Source organism: Peromyscus eremicus, unplaced genomic scaffold, assembly GCF_949786415.1.
Source record: "Peromyscus eremicus unplaced genomic scaffold, PerEre_H2_v1 PerEre#2#unplaced_46, whole genome shotgun sequence".
Lineage (NCBI taxonomy): Eukaryota > Metazoa > Chordata > Mammalia > Rodentia > Cricetidae > Peromyscus > Peromyscus eremicus.
The window spans coordinates 1,526,130-1,549,085 of record NW_026734297.1 but is presented as its reverse complement, the minus strand read 5'-3'; the positions used below and the strand labels follow the sequence as shown (position 1 = coordinate 1,549,085).

General features: G+C 40.8%; 1 protein-coding gene across 4 annotated transcripts in view; it reads left to right on the top strand.

The window, feature by feature from the left end:
* Positions 1-22,956, top strand: part of LOC131901195 (disks large homolog 5-like) — a 78,469-nt gene that overhangs the window by 51,593 nt on the left and 3,920 nt on the right. The window contains exons 2-7 of one of the 4 annotated variants that reach the window (XM_059252426.1): positions 6,142-6,211; positions 8,283-8,359; positions 9,374-9,447; positions 16,688-16,847; positions 17,992-18,123; positions 18,771-18,954. In XM_059252426.1, coding sequence (XP_059108409.1) covers positions 16,741-16,847; positions 17,992-18,123; positions 18,771-18,954 — 423 coding nt within the window. In that variant the 5' untranslated portion in view covers positions 6,142-6,211; positions 8,283-8,359; positions 9,374-9,447; positions 16,688-16,740. Of the gene's footprint in view, positions 1-6,089; positions 6,212-8,282; positions 8,360-9,373; positions 9,448-14,501; positions 14,718-15,809; positions 15,972-16,687; positions 16,848-17,991; positions 18,124-18,770; positions 18,955-22,956 lie in introns of those variants that run through there. The other 3 variants (XM_059252425.1, XM_059252423.1, XM_059252424.1) reach the window with 3 other exon arrangements.

The window sequence follows — 22,956 nt, the reverse complement described above, 5'->3', positions numbered from 1 at the left end:
AAGACCTTTATCGGTTCTGTAAGCTGTCACTTGTCTTGGTGACCATGTCCTTTGCTCTACAAAAGCTTCTAAGTTTCAAGAGGTCCCATTGATTAATTGTTTCTCTCAGTGTCTGTGCTACTGGTGTTATATTTAGTTAGTGATCTCCTGTGCCAATGCATTCAAAACTACTTCCTACTTTCTCTTCTATCAGATTCAGAGTAACTGAATTTATGTTGAGGTGTTGATCCACTTGGACTTAAGTTTTGTGCACGGTGACAGATATGGATCTATTTGTAGCCTTCTACATGATGGCATCCAGTTATGCCAGCACCAATTGGTGAAGATGCTTTCTTTTTCCATGGTACAGTTTTCGTTTCTTTGTCAAAAATTATATGTTCATAGGTGTGCAGATTAATGTCAGGGTCTTCAATTCAATTCCATTGGTCCACATGTCAGTTTTTATGCCAGTACCAAGCTGTTTTTATTACTGTGGCTCTATAGTAGAGCTTTAAGTCAGGGATCGTGATGCCTCCAGAGGTTGTTTTATTGTACAAGATTCTTTTGGCTATCTTGGGTTTTTGTTTTTCCATATGAAGTTGAGTATTGTTCTTTCTAGGTCTATGAAGAATTGTGTTGGTATTTAGATGGGTATTGCATTGAATCTGTATATTGCTTTTGGTAGATTGCCGTTTTACTATGTTAATCCTGCCTATCCATGAGCATGGGAGATCTTTCCATTTTCTGACATCTTCTTCAATTTCTTTTTTCAGGGACTTAAAGTTCTTGTCACACAGGTCCTTCACTTGGTCAGTTACAGTTACCCCAAGGTATTTTATGTCATTTGTGGATATTGTAAAGGGTGATGTATCCAGTTTCTGACATCTTCTTAAATTTCTTTTTTCAGGGACTTAAAGTACTTGTCATACAGGTCCTTCACTTGGTCAATTAGAGTTACCCCAAGGTATTTTATATCATTTCTGGCTTGTGTAAAGGGTGATGTATCTCTGATTTCCTTCCCAGCCTGTTTGTCAATTTTATATAGGAGGGCTACTGATTTTTTTTAGTTAATCTTGATTCCTGCTACGTTGCTGAAGGTGTGTATAAGCTGTGTGATTTCCTTGGTCAAATTGTTGGGGTCACTCATGTATACTCTCATGTCATCTGCAAATAGCGAAATTTTGACTTCTTTTTTTCAAATTTGTATCCCCTTTGATCTCCTTATTTGTCTTATTGCTCTGGCTAGAACTTCAAGTACTGTATTGAATAAGTATGGGAAGAGCAGACAGCCTTGCCTTGTTCCTGATTTTAGTGGAATCACTTTGAGTTTCTCTCCATCTACTTTGATGTTGGTTGTTGGCTTGCTGTAAATTGCCTTTATTATGTTTAGGTATGTTCCCTGTATTCCAAGACCTGTATCATGAAGGGGTGTTGGATTTTGTCAAATGCCTTTTCTGCATCTAGTGAAATGATCATGTGTTTTTTTTTTCCTTTGAGTTTGTTTATATGGTGTATTACATTGACGGACTTTCATATGTTGAACCACCCTTGCATCCCTGGGATGAAGCCTACTTGATCATGGTGGATAATTGTTTTGATGTGTTCTTGGAGACTGTTTGCCAGTGTTTTATTGAGTATTTTTGCATCAATGTGCATGAGGGAGATTGGTCTGTAGTTCACTTTCTTTGTTGCATCTTTGTTTGGCTTGGGAATCAGGGTAATTGTAGCCTCATAGAAGGAGTTTGGTAATGTTCCTTCTGTTTCTATTGTGGGAAACAATTTAAAGAGTATTGGTATTAACTCTATTTTGAAGATCTGGTAGAATTCTGCACCAAAACCATCTGATCCTGGGCTTTTTTTGGTTGGGAGACTTTTAATGACTGATTCTATTTCCTTAGGGGTTATTGGACTGTTTAAATAGTTTATCTGGTCTTGATTTAACTTAGGTATGTGGCACCTATCCAGAAAATTATCCATTTCTTTTAGGTTTTCCAGTTTTGTGGAGTAGAGGTTTTTGAAGTATGACCTGATGATTCTCTGGATTTCCTCAGTGTTAGTTGTTATGTCTCCCATTTCATTTCTGATTTTGTTAATTTGGATGCTCTCTCTCTGTGCCTTTTTGTTAGTTTGGATAAGGGCTTGTCTATCTTGTTGATTTTCTCAAAGAACCAACTCTTTGTTTCATTAATTTTTGTATTGTTCTCTTTGTTTCTATTTTATTGATTTCAGCTGTCAATTTGATTATTTCCTGGCGTCTATTTTTCTTGGGTGACTTTGCTTATTCTTGTTCTAGAGCTTTCAGGTGTGCTGTTAAGTCACTAGTGTGAGATTTCTCCAACTTCTTTATGTGGACATTTAGTGCTATGAATTTCCCTCTTAGCACTGCTTTCATAGTGTCCCATAACTTTGAGTATGTGGTATATTCATTTTCATTGATCTCTAGGAAGTCTTCAATTTCTTTCTTTATTTCTTTCTTAACCCATTGGTGATTCCATTGAGCATTATTTAGTTTCCATGAGATTGTAGGTTTTCTGTAGTTTTTGTTGTTGTTGATATCTAACTTTAAACTGTGGTGGTCTGATAGAACACAGGAGGTTATTCCAATTGTTTTGTATTTGTTGAAATTTGCTTTGTGGCCAAGTATGTGGTTGATTTTAGAGAAGGTTCCATGAGGTGCTGAGAAGAAGGTATATTCTTTTTTGTTAGGATGGAGTATCTGTAGATATCGATTAAGTCCATTTGAATCATAACATCAATTAAGACCTTTATTTCTCTGTTAAGTTTAGATTTGGCAGGTCTGTACAGTGGTGTGAGTGAGGTGTTGAAGTCTCCCACTATTAATGTGTGGGGTTTTATATATTATTTAAGCTTTAGTAATGTTTCTTTTACATATGTGGTTGCCCGTGTGTTTGGGGCATAAATATTCAGAATTGAAACTTCATCTTGGTGGATCTTTCCTCTGATGAGTATATAATGCCCTTCTTGATCTCTTTTGATTGATTTTAGTTTGAAGTCTATTTTGCTGGATATTAGGATGGCTACACCTGCTTGCTCCTTAAGACCATTTGATTGGAAAGACTTTTCCCAACCTTTTATTCTTAGATAGTGTCTATCTTTGAATTTGAGGTGTGTTTCTTGTATGCAGCAGAAAGATGGGTCCTGCTTTCATATCCATTCTATTAGCCTTTGTCTGTTTATAGGTGAATTAACTCCATTGATATTAAGGGATATTAATGACCAGTGATTGTTCATTCCTGTTATTTTTTGGTGGTAGTGTGTAATTACCTCTCTTGTTTGGGGTTACTGCTGTGGTGTTTTTCTATTGCCTGTGTTTTCGTGGGTGTATCTGACTTCCTTAGGTTGGAATTTTCCTTCTAGTGCTTTCTGTAGGGCTGGGTTTATGGATAAGTATTGTTTAAATCTGGCTTTGTCTTGGAATGTCTTGTTCACTCCGTCTATGATGATTGAAAGTTTTTCTGGGTATATTAGTCTAAGCTGGCATCCATGGTCTCTTAGTGTCTGCATTATATCTGTCCAGGTCCTTCTGGCTTTGAAAGTCTCCATTGAGAAAATGGGTGTTATTCTGATGGGTTTGCCTTTATATGTCACTTGGCCTTTTTCCTTTGTTGCTCTTAATATTTTTTTTCTTTGTTCTGTACGTTTAGTCATTGAATTATTATGTGGCGAGGGGACTATTTTGGGGAGGTCTAGTCTGTTTGGTGTTCTATAGGCTTCTTGTATCTTCATAGGCATTTCCTTCTTTAAGTTGGGAAAATTTTCTTCTATGATCTGGTTGAATATATTTTCTGTGCCTTTGAGTTGGTATTCTTTTCCTTCCTCTATCCCTATTATTCATAGGTTTGGTCTTTTCATGGTGTCCCAGAGTTCTTGGACATTTTGTGTTATGATTTTTTTGGCATCGGTATTTTCTTTGACTGATGAATCCATTTCCTCTATTGTATCCTCTACACCAGAGATCCTCTCTTCCATCTCTTGTATTCTGTTGGTTATGCTTGCATCTGTGTTTCCTGTTTATTTACTCAGATTTTCTATTTCCAGCATTCCCTCTGTTTATGTCTTCTTCATTGTTTCTATTTCCCTTTTCAGATTTTGGACTGTTTCCCTCACCTGTTTCATTGCTTTCTCATGGCTTTCCTTAAAGGATTTATAGTTTTCTTCTGCTTTATTTGTCCTTTCCTCTAGTTTTTTATAGAATTCTTCCCATTTTTTGTTTGACTTTTCATTTTCTTTATTGATTTCCTTCACTTTTTTGTTTATCTCTTTCTCAATTTCATTTTTGATTTTTTTCTTTAAAGGCCTCTAGCATCTTCATGATGCTATTCTTAAGGTTACTTTCTTCTCCTTCTTCCACTTTGTGATGTTCAGGTCTTGCTGTTGGAGGAGGGCTAGATTCTGGTGTTGCTGTATTGCTCTTTATGTTGTTGTATGTACTTTTGCCTTGACATCTGCCCATCTCTTTGTGGATTCATTCTTGGTCTTATCAGGGCTCTTGGTCCAGTCAGAGCTGACAGATTTGGCATTTCAGGAAGCCTCTCTTGTGTAGATGTAACCATCTTTTTAAATAAGAAACACAGAGCGGATTCAGACATGAAAGCCAAGAGGTCAGAGCAATAGCTAAGAGCTGAGATTAAAAACCTTACCCTTCACTGCCACTGCTGTCCTACCTCTCTGCAAGAGAGCTACTTCCTGTGTGTTTGTGCTTTTTATTGACTTTCTATTCTGCCTTCTCATTGATTGTAAATCCAACCACATGACCTCATCATCACTGCCCGTCTGTACAGACCTCCAGGTCTTCTATGGTTGGTATTGAGATTAAAGGCATGTGTCTCCATGCTGGCTGTATCCTTGAATACACAGACATCGGCCTAGATCTACCTCCCAAGAGCTAGGTTTAAAAGCATGCACCACCACCTCCCAGCTTCTGCAATGGCTTGCTATTAGCTCTGACTCCCAGGCAACTTTATTTATTAACATACAAATAAAATCACATTTCAGTGCAATTAGAACATCACTATATTTCCCCTTTTCTACTTTAATAGTGCTGTGGGATGTTCTGTGTGGTAAATATGTTAATAAATAAAACACTGATTGGCCAGTGGCCAGACAGGAAGTATAAGTGACACTAACAGAAAATAGAATTAAGGGAACAGGAAAAAAAGGAGGACACTGCCAGCTGCTGCCAGCACAAGCAGCATGTGAAGATGCCGGTAAGCAACAAGCCATGTGGCAAGGTATAGATTTATAGAAATGGGTTAATTTAAGATATAAGAACAGTTAGCAAGCAGCCTGCCATGGCCATACAGTTTGTAAATAATGTAAGTGTCTGTGTGTTTATTTTATAAGTGGGCTGTCGGAATGCCAGGGCTTGGCAGAACCGAGAGAGAAAACTCCAGCTACAGTCTTGGTCCAATGAGAGGTGGTGGATTCTACTTCTCAGAAAGCCACTCTTAGTCTAATCAGGGCTGACAGATTCCCTGTCTCCTGATATTACTCTTGGTCCAATGACAACTCTTTTTCCAATGAGAGCTCTCTCTTCTTCTGGGCCAGATGGGAGCTCCCTGGGCTAGATGAGAGCTCTCTGGGCGTGATGAGAGCTCTCTGGGCCAAATGGGAGCTCTCTGGGTCAGATGGGAGCTCTCTTGGCCAGATGGGAGCTCTCTAGGCCAGATAGGAGCTCTCTGGGCCACATGGGAGCTCTGGACCAGATGGGACCTGGGGGCTGGTCTCTAAGTCTCAGGAAATGGTTAGGGTCTCTGGTGGATGGGTGTGGGGGCAGTGCATGTAGATTGCAGGGTCCACTGAGGAGTCTTAGAGAAGGGGAACCTTCCCAGGGGAGCCCTGCCTGCTGGCCATCAACTAGGGCCCAGTTGGGCGGGTCTTCCCCCAGGAATGGTTGGGCCCGGGGATGGGACCTAGGGGCAGGCCTCCCTGGGTATGATCCCAGACACTCACCTCTGGTCCAGATGGAAGCTCTGGGCAGGATCCCTTTATCTTTTCAAAGAAAAGTGTGAGACAGTCACTGTCACCACAATTCAGATTTTTTACTTTGGACTAAAAGATTTTTTTCTGCAGACACAGATGGTCAGCCTGGCTCAGTTCATTCACTTATGCTTTTAACTATCTTCTTTTTACCTTCCTTAGGAAGAATTTCATAATGCCTGTGATTATTATTGAGCATTTCCACAAATGTTTACATCATATGCAGGAAAAGGTAATCTTAAGTGGCATTTCATTATCTTTCTTTGGTGAATAAATATTTGACTGTGAAGTACCCTGGAATCTAACTGAAACATGAACAATTAGGAAGTTGTGTGACTTCTTTACTTAAGTTTTGTTTTGTTTTGTTGTTTTTTTTTAAGACAAGATTTATTTGTATAACTTTGGAGTCTATCCTAGAACTCACTCTGTAGACCAGGCTGGCATTGAATCATTTAATTAATCTTAAGAAGAATCAATTACTGTTTATTTATTCCCTGTGGGCTCTGCAATTATTTTTGGATACCTTCTGTCTTAGTTAGGGTTTGTATTATTGTGAAGAGACACCATAACCACAGCAACTTTTATAAAGGAAAACCTTTAATCAGCTGTGGCTTACAGTTTCAGAGGTTTAGTCCATTGTCATCATGGCAGGACATGGAGGCATGCAGGACATGGCAGGACATTGAGAAGGAGCTGGGAGTGGAGAAGGAGCTACATCTGGACCTCACAGGCAACAAAAGTGCTCTGAAACACCAGGAGTGCCTTTAGCATAAGAGGCCTCAAAGCCCTCCCCACAGTGACATACAACCTCCAACAAGGCCACACTTACTCCAACAAAGCCCCACCTCCTAATGATGCCACTCCATATGAGCTGATGAGGGCCTGTTCCATTCAAATTGCCATTCCTCCAAGGTATCCTTAGAAGGGAGAATAAAACAGTTTTATTTGTTGGCTCTAATAGAAGACGTTTTTTGAAGAAGAGAGAACTTATTTTAAAAAATGAGAGTGTTATCCTTTGGTTGACAAATAAGAGTTTTGGAAGAAAAATAGTAAATGCAGGAGGAAAAATACTTTTTCCTTCTACCCACATTTAGTCCCTTGTTGGGGACTCCATAACAAAGCAGAGACAGAGAGGAGAAATGCATGGAGACTTACCTAGTACAAACTTTCCTTTCCCAAGAAAGGAAAGCCTTCGACAAGTGCTGAGACCTGAGATTTTATACTGGAGTTGATGGCAAGTGGAATGTTATAGAGTGTGTGACAAAATAAAACCATTATGAGCCAAGCAAGTGAATGGCAAATAGTGAGGGCTTTTGGCTCATGTCCCCTGTGTATGCCTTCATCAGTCTGTAGCTATGAGGCTGCTCCTTTCTTTCCTCCATGGAGGGACATGTGGTGCTTCTGACCTGTTTCAGGAAATGTCAAGAAGCCCTTTCTAGGTTTTATGAGCAGCTTCAGGGTAAAAGCAGAGTCCTTCCTCACATTCATTCTTTGGCTCAAATTCTTCCTATGACTAGTCACCATGTTTTGAGATAGCATATTCTGAGCACCATCAAATATGAAATAAAGCCAAATGTCTGGGTATAATTTCCGAGTGAGTAGTTGCATTCATATAGGTCCTGAAATACAACATTTAGAGTGATTATGAATTTAAACATGAACATTAGTATATCCTGTTCTGTGCACATTATTTTGCATCATCTTTTCAGTAATTGTTGTTTAAAAAGGATTGAGAGACTGAAATGTGTACGTTAATTCATCTAATTGGAATGTTTTTCATTAAGTCTTTGAGACTTTAGGATTTAGAAGGTTAACTTCTGAAGCACCTTAGAAATTTTATTTTGACACTTGTAATATTATATTTAGATATGTGTGAACACTACTATAACTGATTAAATGCTAGAACCTGGACTGTCCACAGGGCCATACATAGCACTAGTAACCCATAGTTTTACAACAGAAAAATGCACGAGAAACACAAGATAGATTCTCAGAGGCACAATGCCAAGAAGGAACATGCCATTTCATTAACTCACCCTGGAATCTTGCTTGGTGATTTTTAGTATTCAGTGGTGGTTTTCATTAAGAACTCACTCACCTGCATGGCAGAGTAACTTCACTTTTGCCTTTTCCTGTCTATTACTCTGGGCAAGCAGTTTCTTCCAGCTAGACAGATAACAGTCCTTCCATCAAGAATCTTACCCCCAGGGTTAGCTTTAATTAAGAGCATCCATTATTTGAAACAAATGTCTGCACAAATCATTCACAGTGCACTTTGATATATATTGTTTTCTAAATTTCAGAACCATAAAAACCCCTCTAAGACAAATCCTCAAGTTGATCATGAAAAGTACCAGGGAAGGGACACTGAGATGACAAGGTAGGTGGAAGGAGAGAATTTCCTCTTCCCAGTTTGTTCCTTTGTCTCCACATGAGCAGAATGACAGAATAGTATGGCATGTATTGTTTGTCACCTGTCTGTCTATCTATCTATCTATCTATCTATCTATCTATCATCTTCCCCTTCTCTCTAAATAAATACATTGTTTTTAAAGTACCCATCAGTAGATTTCCATATATTCATCATATGAATGTTTATTTTTAAAATGACTGAATAAACAAATACTGTTTAAAATCATGGGAAAATCACCTTTGCTAGGAGATAATAGTTTTTAACCATAGCCAAAACAGAATCTGCCCCTTAACTTTGTGGATATGAAACTCTCAATCCTTCCCTCATAAAAGGTGTGAATTTCTACTTTATTTTAAAGGATCTATCATTTAATTTTCCCAGGTCCATCTGTTAGTTTGGTAGAACCATTGGCTTTGTGCTAGTGGTGGTTTGGATCTGCTGTGCCTGTGAGAAGAAGATAGCACTGTGGTGTGAGGCTAGTGTTTGTACTCATGTCATAAAGATCTTGACAGTTTGACTTAGATGGAAAATCACTCCAGGCTCAAAATTGTTGTAAATAGAGAGGGAGGAGGGAACTAATGGGAGAAAAGTGGCAAATTTTCATATCCCTTTCTCCTAGTTTGTTTGTCTTCTGTTTCTGGAGAAATAAAAGTGGTGTTGTCTTATTGGGTAGGACGGTTTCCCAATGCTTACACCAATCCTATCAATCTCGGTAGGCACACCTGCAAACCCAGAACTAAGAAGCAAGGGAAGAAGTATCTTGAGTTGATGGAACCCTTACCTGTCCCCCATTACTCCATTTTCTCAGCACAAGAGATGATTATATACACACTCTCATTGGTCAATGCCAAGACATGCTAAGCATGTGTCAGTTAATGGCATCAGCTAAAAGAAATGTTTTCATCACAGTGATTTAACTACTTAGTAAAGAAGTAGCATTCCCTCTTCATTATGCAATTTGTGTTTCCTATATCCTCACAGGTCTAAATTTGAAGTTTCCTATCTTGGATCATCCACCTGATGAGTACTGTAATGATGATTCTCTTTATTGGAAGGTAATGTACAGGATTCTAAAAAGTGGAGTAAATCATGGTTCTATGAAGGTTCAGATGGCCAAGGACCCATTTTCTATAACAGACCAAAACCATAGGTAGACAAGGAGAAACTCTTCAAATGCTGTTCTTTGGCAACTTCTGCTGTTTTACCTGTTGGGGAGCATCGGTAGGGACAGTGACTAGGCAAGGACAATGACAAGTGGTTTCTTCTAGTGTTATATTTCTCCTGAGGCCCATTGGATCAGGAATTTTATGGGATTTATCACACACATGTGCCCATACTCAGTGTTACTGATTTCATCCTGGGTTATAAGACTCTTGCTCTAGGAGACATGATCATGCATTTGAACTCTTATGATACCCAGAGTTTTAGGTCCCCTTCTCTGTCTGCTCATAGACTTCTTTTTCTTTAGTCTTACCCCTGTTTTCTGTTCATTTCTTTCCATTTCTGATGGCAGCCACCTTCTTTTTGCCCTTGCTGTTCTTGAAAGATTCAAGGGTTTTTGCAGCTGAGATCCTCTCTCAACCCTATTACTGCCATTGGGAGTAATACCCAGAATGCTCTCCTCAGTCATTTTATTTCTGGTATCAGCTTGGGACATTCAGTACACCAGGAACAAAGTAGGCCTCTTGGAAGTATTTCATATGTGGGGAACCAAGTGCTTGTTTTCCAAACACTGCACAGGAATGTCTCATTCCTTCATTAAAAACCCCCTTTTCATCATATTGAGAAGTAAAATACTACTGGGAAATGACATCGTTTGAATGGGAAGGAGGGAGGATCTCCTGCCTCAAATACAGGAGCATGGAAACACACCCGGGAAGATCCTGCAGGGCTGGTTACAATGTTGGAATTGGGTTGGGGGTACACTCAGAGAAGCCACATGCCTAGCTGTTGAAAACTTCCTCAGAGGTGCCTCAGCAGATAGACAATATACCTGTGAGGATGCTGTAATGAACTGCTGGCAGAGGTAACTTGAACAGTGCAACCCCCAGGAGAAAAATCCCTCAGGTTGAGTGTGGTTCCCCACATTCTGCACTTAAGAGACCAAAACGAGATAGATTGCATGCCTCTGTGAGATACACATTGAGATTAACTGTTGAAAAAAGAAAAAGCAGTCAGGCAGTGGTGGTGCATGCCATTAATCCCAGCATGTAGGAAGCAGAGGCAGGTGGATTTCTGTAAGTTCGAGGTTAGCTTGGTCTGCAAAGCAAGTTCCAGAACAGCCATAGCTGTTACACAGAGAAACTCTGTCTCAAAAAAAATCAAAAAAAAAGAAAAAGAAAAGAAAAGGCAAAGGGGGAAAAGACAATAGCTGTGGACATGACTCAGTTGGCAGAATGATTCCTACCATGTAGGAAGCTCGGGGTTCAATCACCACCCACACTCGGCAAGTTCCCACTTCTTTAGTCCACACAGAAGGGACTGGAGAGTCCAGAGTTTGTTCACCCAGGATATTTCTTCTAATCATAGAGCAGTTTCTATGCCTAGAGAGGTGAGGAGGTTTGGGTGCATCCTCTGGTACACTGTGATTTTCATTAATTACTTGATGTCTCACAAAGCAAGTTTACATTTTTGTTGAGTTCCTGTCTCTGTCTATGAACAAGGAAGGATGTGGGGCTTTTCATTTCACCAGCATCCTGACAGTCTAGAGTTCAAGCCCAAGCTTTTGTTCCTCATTTGTTTTTGAATTCACTTCCTAAGTGTTTAAGGCTCTGTCATTTCAGCATTAGAGGAAGTTGAGGTTCCCAGCAGCAGCCATGCTCACAGAGTCCACACAGAAGTGTCTCTGTGAGAAACATGACCTCCTCCTGAATATCACTACTTCTTGAGTATACTGAACAAACTGCCTGATAGGGCTGAACACAATCAAAGCAGAAGAATATAAAATATACTTCTATTCTACCTGGTAAGATAGAAAACCAAGTCTGAACTTAGGTTAATGTACAGGAATCTCTGGGATACTTGTGGAAATGAGGGATTACTTCCCTGTCACTCTGAGAGTCTGAATTGGGAACTGGAATCTACATAACAGTTCATATGAAAATAGAAGGTTTAACTACATTAAGTCCATAGTACTGAAATTCTTTCCTATGAATGTATTCTTTCTCCTCCATATATTAAAAACACATCAAAAATCATGCCATACATGCTAATTTGTGCCTTAAATTCCAGGACTCAGAAAGCATAGACAGGTAGACCTCTGTGAGTTCAAAGTCATCCTAGTCTGCAGAGTGCAATTTAGGATAGTCTTGGCTGTAGAGTGAGATCCTGTCTCAAAAGACAAAACGAAAACAATAAAAAGAAGTTACCCAAAAAAAGGTGGGGCATAGTGATGTACACTTGTAATCCCAACAGAATGGATGCAGAGGCATTTGGATGTCTGTAGGCCAGCACAGGCTACATGATGAGTTTCAGGACTACATACAGAGACCCTGTCTCAAACATCATCAACAATAAGAATGTTACCAGAAACTGCATAACACATGAACCTACACATGAGAATAGTTTGTGAATGTTTCAGTAAGGATCTAAGATCCAGGACACTAAAAATCTCCCTTCATTTTCATTTTATGTGTATGGGTGTTTTGCCTGAATGTATGTCTCTGCAGCACATCATTGCACTGCCCAAAGAGGTTGGAAGAGGGCAAAATGTCTTCTGGAACTAGAGTTAGAGAGGGCTGTGAACTACCTTTAGTGATGGACTGCAACCTGGGTACTCTACAAGAGCAATCATACAGTGAAATTTGTATTAATGCATCTGAGTAGTAGGTCCCTGTAATTCATACTTTGAATTACAACTTGCAGAATATTCCAAGGTCAGTATTTGTTGCTTTGTACATCAGCAGAGGTTACCATTTCTTTTTATTTATTTATTTTTTATTTTTTTGGTCTTTCGAGACAGGGTTTCTCTGTGTAGCTTTGTGCCTTTCCTGGATGAGGTTACCATTTCTAATGGGAGCAGTGCATTCAGTAACTACTTGATAAATTAACATGTACATTTTGTGCACATGCACTTTCCAGGTATTTCTGGTTCCTACCTATGTGGAAAGATGCTGATGTCTATGTACCATCATTAATACAAGGCTAACATTTTTATTTTAAATATTGTGTTAATTTAGTTTTATATTCATATTTTTATTTTAAGTTCTTTGAGACAATTCTATTCCTGGAAGTGTGTCCTAAGTTCAGCCCAAGGCAAGGGCTGCAAGCATCAAGCATGAATAATTTGCACAGACTTAATGGTAAATAGTCATAGATCCCTTAAGGACCCATCTGTTAGAATATCTGTAAGTAAGATCTCTGAAATCTTTTTAGAATATAAATGTGAAGGTAACATAAAGGGCTGTAGTTGTTAGGGCACATCACTCAATAATGTTAAAGCAAAGGGATGATGGCTGCATTAGCCCATTCTCTGATGATTTAGCCAAATTCCCAATGGTGTGTACTATACAAAGAAGGGAAATGTTAAGCAATAGAAGACACAAGTTGCATTTTACTAAAGAGTACACACTTAGAAAAAAACTCTGGCCGGGCGGTGGTGGCGCACGCCTTTAATCCCAGCACTCGGGAGGCAGAGCCAGGCGGATCCCTGTGAGTTCGAGGCCAGCCTGGGCTACCAAGTGAGTCCCAGGAAAGGCGCAAAGCTACACAGAGAAACCCTGTCTCGAAAAACCAAAAAAAAAAAAAAAAAAAAAAAGAAAAAAACTCTGTTAGAGCCAGAGACATCAGAAGTCATTATGTTTTGGGTACATCAGTTTTCTTTTCTAGGAAAATGTCTAAGCAGAGATAATACATTTACATACCTCACAATATTAAGGGCTTTAAGAGGCAATGAACAAAAACAGAACCTGGGTCTTTCCTGCAAGCTTTGAATGTCCCGGGATGATATTAGAGAAGATGGCTTGCTTAGTATGGTGGCTATGTGCTGTCCCTGCATCTCACTTCCAGCATCAGCAAGGTTCTAGAGTGATCAGGCAGATGACCTGGGCATCTCCATCCACATGAGTGTTTGTGAACTGTGCCAATTTTCTCTTGGCTTCTGAGGTCAGACTTGAGGGTTGTGAAACTAAGCTGTATCCTGTGCCACTCTAAATGAGCTTGAGGAGGCTGTCCCCTGGTTACCTGAAGGATGTAAAAGGAAGAAAAAAAGCTAGCTGACCAATGAGACTCTCTTTTCTGTAGAGTGATGGGTTAGGGTTGTCATCCAGGGACTGATAGTCTCAAGACTACATTTTGAGAATCTGCGAGGCAAAGTCTTATCTCCCTAAAAGCAAGGCAGAAATAGTATGTTCAAGACTTTCCTGGGTAAGCTCAGAAGCAGCATTCCTGGGAGAAGGCATAAATGATTCATAAGGAATTTTCCATCAACCCAATATCCTCAAATTGTACAAATATTAAAAGTGCCCCAAGTATGTAACAGGTGGAGATGTAAACCAAAGGTGGCATGGCAGCCATGATGTGCCTCCGTTTTGCTGGATCTTTGTCAAGCAGCTGTGCTGGCTTTATAACTTCTGCCATTCCATTTAGATATGGTTGTGCCAGCTAATCACATCTTCACTCACAGCCTCATAGCTTGAGTGAGCTCTGTTTACTCTCAAGGGGAAATGTTTATTACTACCTATGTGACTTCTCTTTGTTTTGAACTCAGGAATCTCTAAAAGTCTGAGGATCTTCCCCCATGATGTTTACTTCAGAGGACTCATCGCTCCTACTCCCCATCATCCTGACCCAATTTCTTAGCATCATTTATTTCTCATCATACTGAGTATGGATCTGAAGCAGGGGAAGAGCCATTCCTGTACAGTGTTTTGAAAGTGAGCCTTCAACTCCCCATAGATAGTTTCTAATGAAGCAGAGAGCTAGATCTCTGACTTTGGAAGGAGCGTGTGCCACAGAAGTTTCTGTGTGACCTCCCAGGGAGGTTTCTGATCTGGCACCTTGGTTTCAGATTAGTTTGGAGTGAAGTAGTTATCAGGGAAATAGAAGCTGTACTATGGACATCAGCCGACTCCTCCCTGGACATTCTACTGTATCCTGGAGAGCCCTGGCATTCTATGTGATGTCACCAGTGTTGTGGTAACACCAACTGCCATTGGGGCATCTGTTCATTGCCTAAAGGTTTCACTTGCAGCCATGTTGGCAAGACTGAGCAGGCTCCTTGGGAGACGGAAGGGAGAACATAATGAGACTAGAGAGAGGCAGAAGGAAGCTGGCCTTCATTCTCAGTGCCACACATCAAGGAATAAATGGTTCCGGGGAAAGCACAGTGAGTCCTGAACAAGGGATGGGGAGCTTCCTGAAGGAGGAAGGCTTCAGCTGGGTTTTTCAGATGGGACTCAAGATCTTGGAGCATTTTGGAAGAAATGGACCTATTATGCTTCTCTGAGTTCCTAAAAAGCAGACCTGGAGTTGAGGATTTCTGGTGGATAGTTTGGCAGAGAGCCAGGAATGGTCATGCCTGCAGCTGCTCTGCTCAGGGCCCTCTGCTTTCACTCCGAGTGGGAAGGAAGCATAGAAGGGAGAATGAGGCTTCAGTTACAGCACTGAACTTCACCCTCAGTGGACATCGTTTGGTTGAGTAATACTTATAACAGGCAGAGTAAAGTCCCTTGGCCAAAGTTGGAGGTTCTCACATTTTACCTCATAGCCACTTGCACCAAGCATTGTTGCATTTCAGTGACCCCTAAGGTTCCTGAGTTCCTGCCCGCTCACTAGCCAGTCATCTTTTCTCTACCTTGGGCGCAGGAATGGGCCATTACTCTTCCTGCAAGTGTTTGTTCTTGGTGTCTGAGTGCTCACCTGAGGATGTGCAGTCCTTAGGTATCTCCAGCCTGTCCTGTCACTAGGTGGTCACACCTTTGCTAACATCATGATGGATGGACTGTATTCTGCTGAAGTTTTGGAGAAATTTTCATCATTACCTATGTGACTTATTTTTGGTCTGACAAGACACTCATAATCTCCCACCACTCACCCACAGTGTAACATCCCTGTTCATCTTTCCTGATATATTCATTCACTTCATGGAACTTATCTTCCTCCCCCATCATCCTGAGCTGATTTCTTAGTATCCTTTACTTCTCATCTTATTAATTAGAGATCTTAAGGAAGGGAAGAGCCCATTCCTGGAGAGTGTTTGGAAAGAGAGTCTTCACCTCCACAGGTTGAACTAGAGAAAAGTTTCTAATGAATCAGAGATCTCTTGATGCTGAAGGTGCTGAAGGCCTTCCCCTGTGTCTCAAGGAAGGTTATTGGAAAGGGAAGCTTGGCTTTTTAGTGAATTGAGGAAGAGATAGTTATCAAACAAGTGATGACAGTTGGCAGTGACTCTAACAGTCCCTCCTTTGAACATTCTATTGTCTCCTGGAGAGCCCTTGACAAGATCTGTGAATTCACCATGGTTGTGATAACACCAACTGTCCTAGGGGCATACATTAAGTGCTTATAGGGTTCACCAGAAGACATGTTGGCAAGATTGAGCACACTGATTGACAGAGAGACCTGGCTTTCTAAGGAGGAGGTGAGGCTTGGGGTGGAACTTCCAAAAATAGGGTTCAGTAGCTGGGGTCTTAAAAAGAGATAGGTCTATGCTGCTTCTCTGGATTCCTGAAAGGGTAGACTCAGAGTCAAGGATTTCTGATGGTTAGTTGGCAGAGAGCCAGGAGTTGTCAAGGCTGCAGCTGCTGTTCTGGGAGTTCCTTAATTTCATTTTGAGTGGCAAAGAAGGCCAGCAGGAGTCACAGACTAAGGAGGTGTCAGGGTAGGGTGTTCCTACAGTTCATTGTCAGTGGATTCCTTTAGGTTCCATGGATATTTGATGTTACTACCAAGGAGGGAAACTCCCCATCCGTGCACCAAGGTCTTAGACATTCAGTTACTTTTAGTCCTGGACACAGGTGAAGAGGGATTGGTGGTGCTAAGCACTAGGGACTTCAGGACTTTCCTGTCTCACATCAGATATGAGCTGATATTTCCAGAGCTGTATGGCTGGGTAACATATGCCTTCCAGGGACAGTGGAGCTGCAGTAGGGGCTGGTGCACATATCTAGCCATAGTGACTGGGGACAGATTCATGGCTTATGAGCCCCAACTTGAGGACAGCTGTCCTGCTCTTTGGGTCTTCACTGGGTTCCATGCATTCCCTCTTTCTCAGGCCTCTTCTTGGGACTCAACATGATCTCTCCTGGCCCTGTGCCATACAACCATACAAATTCACTTATGTTTATCTTTATACAGGGACTGCTGGAAAGGCATCAACTCCAACCTCCCTCACTGAGCAAGAACAGCAGATGAACAAGGTGGATAAACTGACCCTTCAGCTACAGATGATGACCAATGAAAGGAATGAACTCTCTATAATCCTGGCCAATTTCACCAACAATGATTTGAACAACAGGTAGTCATTATGTCCAGTTTTATGGTGACTATCTTGATCCTACTGAGTCAATCCCAGCAATCCTCAGGTCATTGGAGGCTGTGCCTTCAGGGTATCCTCATGCCCAAGCTAATTTTTCTGAGTGCATCTGAGAGGCAGAACAGAAGCCTAGTTGGGAGTGAGATAGGGATACAGGCTGCACTGCTTCCTCCAAATGAAAAGCAGAGCTTGTGGCCTGAATTACAGCCTGGGGATAAGGGCAGTAGTGTGTGAGCTCTCACATGCATTTCAAGAGTCTTTGACAGGTGTTGGCTTATGGGAGATGCTATGTGCTGTGAGTTTATGGTGATTCTTTGTTCTGACCAGCAGGTGCTTGGGTGCTGGTGGCTTTTGGAAGCAGCAGGAGGGGCCAGGTGCCACTTGGTCCATCTCAGTGTGTGCTTAAAGGCTGAACTTCATCACTGCTCCTCTCTGGTCTTGATCCTTATACTCTGAGACAATGCTACCTCCCTACATTTATTTGGCACCCTCAGTGTGTGTGTGTGTGTGTGTGTGTGTGTGTGTTTGTGTATGCACGTGCATGCTCGCCCGCATGAGTACACAGTCCTGGTAGTTGGAGGTTTCTGGCAGGGCATGTGGTTCTTCCTGTGTCAGGAAGTTTCCAGGCAATGTCAGGAACTCACTGTGAGCAACAGTGTTCTTGGCCAGTGTGCTCATGTTGGCAGCCCATTGGAATCCACTGGAGACTTATAAATGTATCCTTAAGTTGGGTCTACTCCCTGAAAATACTGATTATGTGATCTGAGCATCCATGTAGCAATAGGAATCTGGGATCAAAAATTCCCATTCTGAAGACACGAACAACATTATCATAGATTTCTGGTGGGCCCAGACTTGTGACACACACTCCTGAGGACTTCTTAGAGAGCTAATCAATTCCTCCAGTCCCAGTGGTGGCACTCATGCAGCCCTGGCTCACTCTCTTAGCACCACCTGACTGCTGGTCTGAGGCCAGGACAGTGAGTTTAATAAGCACCATATTGTCCTACTTCATAGGTACCATAATGTGACATCAACTGTGCTGGGGTAGTTGAGGGCACTGCCTGAATTCATATGGGTCCTGTGTTCATGGGGTTCTTTGTTCCTGGGCCATGCCCTACCACAGGCTGAATTTTGAGCTGGAGATGCTGAATATGGAGCATAAAAAAGTGATGTTGGACCTGGAGAAATTCCCTAAAGAGATTAGTGAGGCCTTGAACAAGTGCAAGGAGTTGACCGAGGAAACTCTCTCCTGCAGGTGAGTAACTGACTTCACTGCATCCCCATTACTTGGGAATGACTGCTTTTAGCATGTTTTTGTCTTTGAACCAAAGTGAGGCCTTTTGTTCTAGCCTGTGTGCCCCATAGCAAGCAGTCTGCCTTGTACTCTTGACTTGGGCCTCTTGGACCAGTTTTGCTAAGAGTGAAGTGTCTGTGAGCCACTCCCATCATTGTCTGGCCAGCCTCAGAGGCCTCTAGATAGAAAAACTATTAGCACCATGATGGGGTATCAGGCATTTGTGTGTCTCTGGGGCTCTGGCAGGGGCTTACAGAGCTGGTTCCCATGGGACCCATAGATGGAATATATTCCCATTGGATCTTCTGTCCTCCATCAAGAATGTTTACCCTCTACCTGCTGTTGTTTTCCCAATACCATGAACAGTTAAGCACATGTTGGGGGAGGCAAACCCTGCTCTCAGAAGTACATGGATCCCTTTCAGTTTCAGGGTTTTCAGAAACAGTCTGAGTCTTTCTGGAATTTGGCTCTTCTCTGGCTTTTGCCAGCTACTAGCTTATGCATGGCTACAGTGGTCTCTAGTCTGGGCATGGAACCTTGCATGGATGATGTGGGAGTGGGATATGGAGGCTGGATGGGGCTCACCTTTGTTCTTTGTGGTGCTTCAGCATCCTTCACAGCCAGCTCCTGAGTGAGTGGACTCATCTGAAGGAAAAAGTGAGCATCTTGAGAGAGGAGAACCGAAAGCTGAGGGGGGAGCAGATTTCACTACAAGAGTCCTGTGAGGAGCTGAGGAGGCTCTGTGGGGAGGCCCATGAGAAGATCTATGACCTCTGGGCCAAGGAAAAGCAGGTAGGCTGAGGTATTGTGTGCAGGCTGCCCACCATCTTTAATCATACAGATGTGCATTCACACACACACACACACACACACACACACACACACACACACACACACGAGACCATCCACCCACTTATCCATCAGATTGCCAACATCTCATCCAATTGTTGGTTTCTGTGATCATTCCTAAGTCTTTCTGGAGAGTTAGCTTCTTGTGAGATCACAAGTTGGAAACAGCTTGAAGGAACAGTGCCCTGTGAAAATGCCAAAGGAGTGGTTCTCATTGTCACCCTTTCTGTCTTCTCTCATATGTTACATCTCAACATCAGTTCCCCCTCCACCCCTCCTCCCACTCCTTCACCCCCAGATCCCTCCTATCCCAGGTCCACTCCTCCTTAATTTCCCTTCAAAAAGTAGCAGGCCTCCCATGCTTTTATTTAATTATTAAAATAACATTGAACCCTGGGCTTTGCAAATGCTTGTTACATATTCTAACAATGGGCTATATCCCCAGTCTTTTAAAATCTTGATTAATGATCACACCAAGTTTCACAGATTAACTTTGAACTCACAGTATAGTTCAGACTAGCCTTTAACATTCAGTTCTTCTGTCTCAGCCTCTGAGTAGCTAAGATGACGGGTGTGCATCACAAGCTCAAACCTAGTCTAAATACTTTAATTAAAATTAATAGTTAAACCAAATATCAAAGGTCAATGGATTACAAATATGTATTTTTAAGACATAGGTGCTAAATTATTAGTGATCTCAAAAACATCAGTGAAAATATAATTTAGATGTGTCATCATTAGTAGACAGGTATCTTTAAAAGGAATAACATAATGGTTGCTTTTCAGGAATATTTCTTGGGAGTCACATAAATGCTAGAAAGTAAGCTTTGCCTGGAACAAACAGATAAGATGTCTGTCCTGAAGGAACTGAGGAAGTTATTACCTTTTATCCGTCTCGTACATTACAGCTGCTCTTTGCTCTGGGCAACCAACCCTCCAGCTCTTCTTGTGTCTGAGACCTCCAATAGAAGAGGATTTTCCTGCAGGAGGCAGCATCCAAACCCTCCTATTGATTTGTCCCCGAAATTCAGTCTCCACAGGAAAGGCAATCTTACCTCCTGCACATTATTCACAGCCTGCAACTCACTGCTATATATGAAAATGATTATATGCCATCAAATCATAGGAATTTTGGCTCCTTGTTAATATTTTAGTGGAAGGAAATTTTAAGCTTTCCCTTGGGTAGATACTACATACTTAATATCTCTTTTAGAGTTTTATAACTATTAAACAATTTATTTTTATTTTTATTGAGTGAATATTTTATTTCTTTTTTACTGAAAATAGATCATTCTCTCATACAATAGTTCCCAACCATAGTTTCCTCACTCTCCACTCCTCCCAGTGCCCACAAACCTCCCCTCTTCCTCAGATCTGCTCCCCCTTGGCTTCTTTTCAGAAAAGAACAGGCCTTCAAGAGATAACAGCCAAACATGACAAAACAAGATAAGACCAAACAAAAATAAGACAAGACAAAAGCCATCATATAGAGACTGGACAAAGCAATCAAATAGGAGGAAAGATGTCAGAGAGGAGGCAAAAGAGTCAGAGACAAACCCATTCCTACTTTTAGGTGTCCCATCAAAACTCCAACATATACGCAGAGAAGCTGGTGCAGACACATGCATGCTCCATGTTTGCAGCATCAGTCTGGGTGAGTTCATGTGAGCTCTGCTTAGATGATTCACTGGGCCATGTGACCTGATAGAGAGTTTCAATTTAGACTCCCACTTCCACACAATTGGGTAATGTTCCTTCTATGTCTATTTTGTGAACTGATTTGAGGATATTAGCATTAACTCTTCCTTTTCTGAATGGGAGAGTTTTAATGGCTGCTTTTATTTCACTAGGTGCTATAGGTCTATTTAAATTGTTTATCTGATCTTGCTTTAACTTTGGTAAGTGGTACCTCTTGAGAAAATTATCCATTTCTTTTAGATTTTCCAATTTGATGAAGTACAGGATTTAAAGTATGTTCTTGTGATTCTCTGGGTTTCCTCAGTGTCTCTTGTTATGTTCCCATTTTTGTTTCTGGATATTCTCTGTCCATCTTGATTTAGTTTGGATGAGGATATATCTATCTTGTTGATTTTCTCAAAGAACCAGTTGTTTTGTTGATTTTCTTGTGTTGTTCTGTGTCTATTTTACTGATTTCAGCTATCAGTTTGATTATTTCTTGCAGTCTACTCTTCTTGGATGTACTTAAATTCTTTTTGTTCTATAGCTTTGAGGTGTGCTATTAAGTTGCTAGTAAGAGATCTCTCTATTTTTTTAATGGAGGCACTTAGTGCTATGAACTTTCCTCTTAGCACCACTTTTATTGTGTCCTGTAAGTTTGGGTATGTTATGTATTCATTTTCATTAAATTCTAGAAAGTGTTTAATTTCTTATTCATTTCTGTTTTGGCCCACTTTTCATTCAGTATAGAGTTCTTCAGTTTCCACGAGCTTATAAGCTTTCTGTTTTTTCTGTTGTTGTTGATATCCAGCTTTAATCATGGTGGTCTGCTGGGATACAGGGAGTTATTTCAATTTTCTTGTGTCTGATGAGACTTGCTTTATGTTTGAATATGTGGTCAGTTTTGGAAGAAGTTCCATGAGGTGCTGTTCAGAAGGTATACTCTTTTGTGTTTGGGTAGAATGTTCTGTAGATACCTGTTAGGATTATTTGGTTTATAACTTCAGTTACTCCAACATTTCTCTGTTAATTTTGTCTATATGACCTGCACACTGGTTACATGAACATTGGTGAGATTGGAGTATTTAAGTTCCTAATATCAGTGTGTGAGGGTCAGTGTGTGCTTTAAGCTATGGTAGTGTTTCTTTTACAAAAGTGGGTGCCCTTGTGCTTAGGGTAAGCCGTTAAGAATTAAAATGTCATCTTGGTGGTGTATCCTTCCCCATCTCTTTTGATTAATTTTGAATTGAAGTCCTTTTTGTTAAATACTAAAATGGCTACACCAGCTTGCCTTTTAGGTCCATATGCTTGAAATACCTTTTTCCAATCCTTTCCTCTGACATAATGTCTATACTTGATGTTGAAGTTTGTCTCTTGTATGCAGCAGAAAAATGATTCCTGTTTTTTTAATCCATTCTGTTAGTCTGTGTCTTTTTATTTGGGAAATGAGACCATTGATATAGAGAGATATCACATGATTAATTTCTGTTATGTTGTTGTTGTTGTTGTTGTTGGTGGTGGTGGTGGTGGTGGTGGTGGTGTGTGTGTGTGTGGTGTTTATATTCATGTTGAGTTTGTGTATATCTTTGTGCACTTTAGAATGTGTGTGAGCCTCTATGTGTATGTACACTTGTTCATGGAACATCTTTAAAACTGATAGAGACTAACTTTAATGAGAAAATTCTATGCCAGCTTTTTTGGAAACCATGTAATCAAACATCACATGGAGCTGCCCATCTTTCTGCATGTCCACACAGCTCCCTAGAACAAAACACATAAAAACTGATGTAACTAAAAGTCCTTCAAGTGTTCTCAGAGTCACAAATATTTAAAAATATTAAAATCAAATAATTTGAAAAGTCAGAAAAGAAATCCTTTAGAGGAAACCAAAGGAATGGGGTACATTGTGGTGATTCCCTTGCAGGCTTTACAACAGGGAGGGAAAAAACGATCCATGAAAAGACAATAATGAAGCTTGGCTCAGCCCAATTTTATTGTGACCAGTGCTGGAACAGGACTCCAAGAGTCTGGACCACATCATTTAACTTTAGCCATATTTAAGCACTGCTTAATTTTTGAAAAAAGTATTCAGAGAACAATTAACTCAGTCCCAAGTTAAACAACAATTTAAGATATGTTTACATTGAGATTCCTTACAAAGTACATTGGACTTCTCTCACAAGAATGGTTACAGTTGACTCATAGATTGTGCCCACAATTTAGGCTGTAGGGAGCTTGACTGAGTAAACATAACACCTACGGGTGTCA